Genomic DNA, 9,692 nt, shown 5'->3' on the forward strand with positions numbered 1-9,692 from the left:
GTGTGTGTGTGTGTGTAGTCCCAGAGCTGATAAAATGGACTTGTTAATCAGATGTGTTTGTGAGACTGTGTGTTATTATGGGATGTCCCTGGAGAGCTGTGAGGGTGTGAAACCTTGGGGTACACCCCCACCCTCATTTCATTTAATTTGCTCCAATAAACACACACAGACATGCACACACAAACACAGACATGCACACAAAAACATGCACACACACACACACATCCTAAAAACCTTAAATATCTCAAAACCCGTGACACATTAGTGAGACAGGGTAAGGGTTCATGTTGGGGTTGAGGTTGTTAATGTTGGGGTGCTCAGCGGCTGAAGACCAGGGAATTGTCAAAAGAAGCTTATTGTGCTATTTCACTAACTATACTATCTACCCGCTGTACTAATCGCTCCACTTGTGCTCTTAAAACTTGCTAATTAATATTCCAAAATAAAATTAAATTTTGACCCTTTTAATTATAACTATTCCTGAAAATGTCCTCTAATTTCTTCTTTGCTTATTATATTATAGGACATGGTATATCATTAGAACATGGTATACAATACAAAAAGTCACAATAGAGGAGGAACAGAAAACATCATCACACAATATATGCACACACACAAACCTGCATACATACATATACATACACATTAGTGCTTTGAGTTGATTACAACATAACATTAAACTCAAATATGTGAAGCATTTAATTTATACTTTTATTATATTATTTAAACAATTAAATAGCACATTCATCTTAGGGCAGAAGATAATGAGCTAGTGGGTGAAGTGATGTGGTTGATTGTAGAGTGTAGAGCGGTGGGTGTGGTAATGTGGTGTAAAGTGGTGGGTGTAGTTTACAGTGGTGGGTGTGGTGATGTGGTGTAGAGTGGTGGGTGTAGTGTAGAGTGGTGGGTGTAGCATAGTGTTGTGGGTGTAGCATAGAATGGTGGGTGTAGTGTACAGTTGTGGGTGAACTGATGTGGTGTAGATTGGCAGGTGTAGTGTACGGCGGTGGGTGTCATGATGTGGTGTAGAATGGTGGTTGTAGTGTAGAGATGTGGGCACTGTGAAAAGAGGTTGATGCAGTGTAGGTTGGAGTAGTGTAGAACTTTGGGTGTAGTGTAGAGTGGTGGGTGTAGTGATGTGGTGCAGAGTGGTGGGTGGATGTAGTGTAGAGTGGTAGATGTGGTGATGTGGTGTAGAGTGGTGGGTGTAGTATAGAGCAGTGAATGTGATGATGTGATGTAGAGCAGTAGGTGTAGTGCTGAAACGTAAAGCAGTGGGTATGGTGATGTGGTGTTGAGCGGTGAGTGTGGTGAAGTGATATATAGCGTTGGGGGCAGTGTTGAGTGGTGAGTATGGTGATGCATTGTAGTGTAGAGCAGTGGGTGTAGCGATGTGGTGTAGAATGGTGGGTAACGTGATGCAGTGTAGAACGGTAAGTGTGGTGTAAAGTGATGGGTGTAGTGAAGAAAGGAAGGTGTGGTGGTGTAGTCTAGAGCAGTGTATGTGGTGATGTGATGTAAAGTGGTGAGTGTAGTGAAGAGCGGTGAGTGTGGTGATGTAGTGTAAAGAGGTGTGTGTAGTGTAGAGCGGTGAATGTGTTGATGTGTTTTAAAGCAGTGGGTGTAGTGCACAGTGGTGGGTGTGGCGATGTGATGTAGAGTAGAGCGGTGGGTGTGTTGATGTGATATAGAGCAGTGGGTGTGGTGTTGAGCGATGGGTATGATGATGTGATATAATGTAGTGGGTTTAGTGTAGACCATGGGTGTGGTGATGATGTGTTATGTAGAGCAGTGGGTGTAGTGTTGATGTGGTGCAAAGCTGTGGGTGTAGTGATGTGATGTAGAGCAGTGGGTTAAATTGTGAAAAATTCAGAGTTAATGTTTGCGATTCTTAATAATACAGAGTTAAACTTGTTTTTCAAATGTGTCTAGATTTAAACACAGTTTCCTTAAATAATCTGGAAGTAAGGATTTTTGTTCTGAAGAATTCATAGCCAATGTTGATTTTCCTGAAGATTCTGGGCTTCAAGGTGGTGTAGAACACAGTTTGCAAGATCCCATTTTCACAGCTGTGTAGAAGAGAAGGATGATGAAGATAACAATGAAGATGAATTTAAGGAAATGGAACAGGACAAGCTGCTGGACACTTACACATTAAATTCTGAAACAAATGCTCAGAGCGCATCACCAAGCAGGATGTCCATTCCCCCAGACTGACCTTCTTATTCTTGTTCTGGTCACACGACCTACATGGCACATGGAGAAGCTCAATATATGCAAATGAGTTCATTTTGTTTGTGGTCACATAGCAGCTTTAGCGATTTCAGGGACCCAGTCAGAAGTGGGTGCCACTGAAGTAACAGTGAGAGGAAGGAACCCTTCAGAGCCTCTTCCTGTATTGGGGCCATTTTGTGGTGGAAAGGGTTGTGTAGATGAGGAACAAAGAAATTGTTCACACTGCCCATAAAAGTGTTATCAAGACCTATCCCTCTCATTGCCAGAGTCTCACATTGCTAAACTATCTGGTGGGGAAAGAAGCCACACAGACCTGGTAGGATCAGAAGTATTGTAAGGGATATCAGGGAAAGGCTGGCAGAGGACACTATCCACAATGATTTTGACTCTCACCTCTGAAAGGTGGGAGAGTATGAAAAGATAATGTTTAAGACCACCATTGTTTAAGTGGATGCATATAGCTGTGGTCAAAATTTTGTTGGTGTCTGTGACCATGACAACCCAAGGACTCTGTGGTGGACACCAGTGGTGGGTTAACCCATCAAGGTGAAGAATGTTTTTGAGTTTGGCTCAGGGAACTCTTGATTCAGGACAGGCCAAAATGATTGCACAAAATCCAGATTGTATGATGTGTTTGCAGAGTTGTGATGTGTTGAGTTCATACACCGCATTTCATTTCCAGAACTTATATTATATTGTTTTGTGTGACACAGTTCTATAATGAAATATTACAAATATTCACCTCTCCTACTGGAGAAGACAATGTAATGAAACTTTAGCTTTCTTTATTCTATTTGTACCTATGGCGACAATAATTATAAATATATTTTAATAGATCTTTATGTGGACAAGGCATGTTGATAAAGTCAGCAAATTTAGGAGCTAAATCAAGTGAGTTTTCAATCATTTTAAATTTGGATCTGAGTGCAGATTTTAATTGGTAATATTCAAGGAATTGATTACTACTAGTGTCAAACATCTGGATAAGATATAGAAGTGATACCAAAGTGTTGTTTTGAGTTGTGTTTAAGATGTGTGATGCCTTTATCATTCCATGCCATGAAGTGAAGTGTTGTCTTATTTATGAGCAAGTTAGGATTATTCCAAATGGGTGAATTGGCGCTCAGTGAGAGAACAGAATTTATAGATTTGTGAAATTTCCACCAAGCTGTCAGAGTTGTTGCTGTTGTTACATTTATGAAGTAGGGAAGTTTTTTGAGCATTTGACTGATAAATGGTAAATCTGTTATCTTGATATTTTTGCAAAGTGTTTGTTCTATGTCAGTCCACGTAAGATCTGTCTGATTGAGATTTATCCATTTGAGTATATATGGTAATTTATTTGCTAGAAAACAATTGAACAATTGAACATGGGACTTCCAGTCCTCCATGAGTTTTTGAATTGTTTAGGGTAGTTAGTTTTGTTCTGGGAGTTTATTTTTCCAGTAGAAGTTTGACATGTGTAATGACTTAAACCAAGTTGAAAGGGGTTGGACAAGAAGCATAGAGAATAAGTAGTTAATTTTGTGTAATACTGACATTTTGATTATGGCTATCCTACATATCCTACCTCTTTGAAGATTGTCAGATATTGTTTTGAGAAGGAGGGTGGTAATTCAGACTTTTAATAATTTATTTTAATGGGAGTAATGCCTTGCTTATAATATTTCTGTCCGTATTAATAAGTGATAGATGACAGTAACTATAGGGTACTGTGGGGTCTTTGTTAGGTTTGAGAGGAGGAAACCCACGCAGACACAGAGAGAACACACCACACTCCTCACAGACAAGTCACCCGGAGGAAACCCACGCAGACACAGGGAGAACACACCACACTCCTCACAGACAGTCACCCGGAGGAAACCCATGCAGACACAGGGAGAACACACCACACTCCTCACAGACAGTCATCCGGAGCAGGACTCGAACCCATAAGCTCCAGGACCCTGGAGCTGTGACAGAGACACCACCTGCTGCTCCACCGTGCCACCCTTTACTGAGATTGGTTCTTCTAATGTCTGTTTCTGTGCTTCAGTTTGTGTTGGTAATGTAATATTATTAAGAAATGTATTAATATACAGTCTGGGGAAGTTCTGAAATTAATTTTTGAATATTTTGTTTATTTCTTCTGGATTCTGTTATAAATTCTCTTATTGGGTGCTTTAGTATTCAATGTTGTCATGCCTTAATCTTTGTAATAGAAATTTGGTTCTTTCATTTATCAGTTTGTTAAGTTGGCATTCATCATTTCTAAGCTATTTGTATATTTATTCTCTGGGGTTGTTTACTGTTATGCTTTCTAGTTCTTTGATTGCTTCCTTTTCTGTGTTTCTCTTTTTCTTATATGTAAAATATTATATTATTTTTCCTCTTAAAACTACCTTTCCATTTTCCCATAGAGTTCCCACATTCTGACTTTGATGAGATCATCAGGATGCAATGATGATGTCAGATACAGCCGAACCGAGGACGACTGGATGATTAGTATCAATGCTATTTCCTGACCTGGTCTCAGTCATGTCTCCTGTCTGTGTCTGTTCCTCCAGTCTCATTGTTTTCAGTTTAGGTCTGATCTCCTGTCTTTTTCAATGCTTTCTCTCATCCTGGTTCCAGTCCTGTCTCAGTCTCAGACTCACTTCTCAACACAATCATACCCAGCCCCACTTCCTGTCCAAGTCTTATTCTTATCTCCTGTGTCAGTGTCAGAATAATGTTGTACTGTATGTTCTGTGTTGGTCCTGTGCCCTGTCCCAAAGTCAATCCTGTCCCCTGTCCCGATGGGTGTCCAGTGCCTTCATGCCAGGTTATAACTGCTGGGAACCATATCTCTCTTCTGTGAGGATCTGTATTTGACCCTGTCCTCTTTTTTTTTTAGAGAAATTCAAATGTTTTTATCATTTCTGTAACATTGTATCTCCATATCTCCAGTGTAACACATTGTCTTCACAGTGATGTGTGTGTGATAGAGAGAGAAGTAATATGAAAGGACACCAGCCTCATCTAGCAGCCTCAACAGTAGGAGGCAATAAACATTAACAATGACATTGAACAGAGAGAGAGAGAGAGAGAGAGAGAGAGAGAGAGGGTGAATGTAATGATGGAGGGAAGATATAGAGGTAGGCAGAGAGAGAATGATAAAGAGATAATGGAGAGAGGGAGGGGGTGAGGATGATGTTTATAGTGTAATTATGTTAACACAGTGAGGAATCACACTGTCGCCCACTGTAGAAGGTCACTCAGGAGAATCACGACACTGTGTGTGTGTGTATGTCTGTCTCTCACTTGAAGAATGTTGTAGTGCAGTGCTCGAGAGGCATCGACTCGTAGTGCAGCTTCCTCAGATCCGTCCAGCTCAGCTTCCCATCTCTGTTATGGTCGAGAGACAAGAACTTCCTCTGCGAAAGAACAGAGTGAGAGAACTGAGGAAAAGGGAGCGAGAGTGTAAAGTGTGTATTATCTGTGCTAATGGAGCTCTGAGTGTGTATGTTACTTGTGTAAATGTAACTGAGTGTGTGTGTATGTCAGTGGTGGACAGAGTACCCAAACCATGTACTTGAGTAAAAGTACAGGGACTGGTTGTGAGTATGGCTTTTATGGCTTAAGTTCTTCTTCACTGAGGGATTTACTGAAGGGTGTTGCACAGTCCCATTCCTTATGTAAGGAAATGTGTTAATCAAGCAAATAAAAAAAATAATAAATAAATAAAATAAAAGATATCACTTTTAGAATACAATGAAAGCAGGGCATTTGAAACTCGGTGAATGATGCAGCACACTGTTGACTTGCGGACAGAAAATACCTTGCCTACTACCTACTCGAAGTATCATGTAGCATAAAATTGGAGAACAATCATTAACTGCATTGGAGCAGGAAGAGCACAGCTGCGGAAAGTAGTGTGATCTGACTCAAGACAATTAAACAAATCATGGATTGATTGCTGATCAAATCTATGATTTAAAATCAACTGCTAATCATTAAATGTATCCAGTGGTGTTCTCCCTTCGTGGAACACCTGATCAGCCTGATGTGCACCTCTCCAGAATTATAACTCGTCATGTCTACACAGAACACAATGATTGTGATTGGTCTGCAGTTGGTCAAACATGGCTCACATGTCCAGAAATATTAACTCTTAAATATTAAGACTAAATATTAGGACTTTGTTAATATTTGTTAAATATTAACAAAGAAGATATTTGGAATTCAGCCCTAGTGGTTTGATGGTAAATTTGCAGAGTGTATAAACTTTCACAATTTCATAGGACACTTGTGCAGAAATCATAGTTTATTTACTCAAACACTAGGTAAGGTTGGGGGATTTTTTCTGCTCCTGGGGCTCCCCCTAGTGCAATTAACATTTACAGCACTGTACTGAAATTGGTAGGGAGGGGAAGGAAATAGGTAGTTTCCTACCCTCCTCCAAAATTTCATAGTTGTTTTTGCAGTGCTGATCCGAGAGTAGTGACAACAGAGGCTCTATTCTCTATATTACAGTGAAACAACACATTGATTTTGAAGCTGTAATTTAAGATAAAATATTACATAGCCTTTAAGTTCCTTTAATTACATTACTTTTAAGCTCTCTGCTTCGTCTACATAGTTGCAGAGTATAGTTTGAGCAATTTCTGCAATCCTGAGACATCTTTTTCTTAAAGGGCTACAATCTTGATTTTCTGACTTTTTGCCTGCTACTCGTCTTTGTCTTTTGGATATGTGCTGTACTGATTTTTGGGTTTTGAAATATTTCTTCTGGTTTTGACCTTATTGTGTTTAATAAATCTCCAATTGACACTTACCCTCAGTGAGTGATTAGTGACATCTAAAGATCAACTGTGTATATAAATGAACACTAATTACTGATTACTCAAATACAGCCAAACATTAAACCTTTTTAAACCTATTAAATCCTTTTGTTAATTCATAATGATACTAAGAACTGAAATTTTCCAATTACTTACATTTTCCAATTCACAAAACTGTTGATAAAAACAAAGACTGTCTTTGGTATTGGCTTTAGGTGGAGAAACATATTTCACTTGTTTTAGTGCAGCAAATGTGTTCATTCGCCTTTTAGCAACAGGGCAGCTTTGCAGAGCAGGGAGATTTGTTCAGACACGATAAGGTTTTATTCACACATAAACCAAAAAGGAACGGCAGATTTTCATAATGTAGTGGAGTAAAAAGTAAGATATTTGTTTCTGAAATGTTGTGGATTAAAAGTAAAAAGTCACCCACAATGAAAATACTAGAGTAAAGTACAGATACACAAGAAAAGTACCTAAGTAGAGTAATGAATAGCATTTACTTTGTTACTGTCCACCACTTGTGTATGTTACCTCTGTAAGTGTAACTCAGAGTGGGTGTATAGTGTGTGTGTATGTTACCTGTGCAAGCGTAACTCTTTGAGTGTGTGTTAAACACTGTTGTGTTGGTGCTGTTGTGTACTTCTCTCCAATTCGACTCAGCAGCAAAAACCAGTTGAGCAAACGAAATGGAAACTGAGCCAACTCCTGCTCTGAACACACAGCGGCAGAAACTACACACACACACACACACACGCACACACACACACCATATATACTTTATAAAATTGTGCTGTGGTGGCAGAAAAATAATTTATTTAAAGGTAAATGCAGAGAACATGTTGTGTGTGTGTGTTTAGGGGTGTTAGTGTCTGAGAGTGAGTGGGTGTGTGTTTGTTGTTTTGTTTGAGGTGCTGTTTTGTGTGTGTCTGTGTGTTTTTACCTAAACATCTTCCACTGTGCGATTTCCCAATTCTGCGTTTTAGGCGACAGGCTTCTTTATGAAGCAGACACTCATTACTGTAAGTTTTTCCCACAACACTACACACTGGGGCCTCTTGTCTACACACATACACAAACACACACACACACACACACACACACACACACACACACACACACACACACACGGCATGGCAGAAAAGTCTAGTATTTTAATTCAGCAATTAAATAATTTAATTAATTGTCCAGCACAATCCTAATAAAACACCAACACCAAAAATACCACCAGCAACCCTAACAATACTACCAAGCCACACCACCAGCAATAACAACACCAACCACAACACCAATAACAAAATCACCAACAACACCAAAATCAACATGAACTGTATCAATCACAACACCAACAACATCTCTCACAACACCAACAATACCAACAACACGAGCAACCTCAACAACACTACCGAGAACCACATTACCAACATCATCAACCTAGACTACAACAACACAACCAAGACTTGCAACATCAACAACACCACAACCAAGAACCACAATGTCATAAAACAACATTAACAACAACCACAATGCAAACACCAACAACAATACCAACGCATCTGGAGTCATAGCCTTACATCTGTAGAAACAGACCTGAAACATGTGTGAGGTGTAGCAAAGCATCAGTACCAACAACAACAACAACATTACCATTAATCTCAACACCAACAATAACCACAACAGAACCATGAACCACAACACCAACAGTAACAACAACAACAAAACCAAAAAACACAACACCAATAATAACAAAAACAAAAAAGATATATATATATATATATATATATGTGTGTGTGTGTGTGTGTATGTGTGTGTGTTTTTTGGCACATTTTTCTCTTACAAGGCACTTTTTTCACAGGGATTACATGTTTTGCTTCAACTGGTCTCCATCACAGTCATTACCCAATTTATGGCATGCTCTTTTGCTATTGAGTTTCAGTGTGATGTGGGGTCTGTTTAAAATCATAATGTTATCTTAGAACTTTTTTACAACTTGATGGATGCTTTGATAAACAGGAATTTAGCATTAAAAGGTTAATACAAACTTAATTCCTAAATGGTTGGTATACATTGCAGATGCTCAAATTTTATCCCTGCATCCGCATTTACTCTATGTCCAAATCATTAGAAGTTTAAAAAGCTCACATTAGTGAAGTGTGCTAAATATTCATGGTTGTGACTAATGTTGTTGTTATTCCATCTAGATAAAGGGGTACATATTTCTTTGTGTTGTCAATGATATAAAAGGACATAGTATGAAGGTTTTATTGATTTAACATTTTAAATAGCCACATGATGAATGAGCCACTAAAACTAGAAAATTGGATCATATCAGCCCAGTATTATCGGCCCTTCACTGGCTTCCATTGATTACAAAATTCCCTTACTCACGTATAAATCCTTACATGGTCTCGCCCCTGAATACTTGCAAGACCTCATCACACACTATGAACCACCAAGATTACTCAGATCTCAGGGCACCGGCCTCTTACTAGTACCCAGAATTCATAAGACGTCAGCGGGGGGGAAAGCCTTCTCCTACAAAGCCCCTCAGCTCTGGAACAATCTTACGGCTAGTGTTCGGGATGCAGACACAGTCACTATGTTTAAGTCTAGGCTCAAATCACGCTTGTTCAGTTTAGCCTTTGGCAACTAACT

The 9,692-nt window shown here is 39.3% G+C and overlaps 1 protein-coding gene across 1 annotated transcript in view; it reads right to left on the reverse strand.

The window, feature by feature from the left end:
- Window positions 1-244: 244 nt before the first annotated feature.
- Window positions 245-9,692, reverse strand: part of sparcl2 (SPARC-like 2) — a 13,747-nt gene continuing 4,299 nt past the window's right edge. The window contains exons 5-9 of the mRNA XM_066658420.1: window positions 7,981-8,099; window positions 7,620-7,771; window positions 5,518-5,630; window positions 2,152-2,246; window positions 245-324 (exon numbers count right to left, since the gene is read on the reverse strand). Coding sequence (XP_066514517.1) covers window positions 245-324; window positions 2,152-2,246; window positions 5,518-5,630; window positions 7,620-7,771; window positions 7,981-8,099 — 559 coding nt within the window. The remainder of the gene's footprint in view (window positions 325-2,151; window positions 2,247-5,517; window positions 5,631-7,619; window positions 7,772-7,980; window positions 8,100-9,692) is intronic.

The sequence above is a fragment of the Hoplias malabaricus genome, chromosome 1, assembly GCF_029633855.1.
Source record: "Hoplias malabaricus isolate fHopMal1 chromosome 1, fHopMal1.hap1, whole genome shotgun sequence".
NCBI classification, from domain to species: domain Eukaryota; kingdom Metazoa; phylum Chordata; class Actinopteri; order Characiformes; family Erythrinidae; genus Hoplias; species Hoplias malabaricus.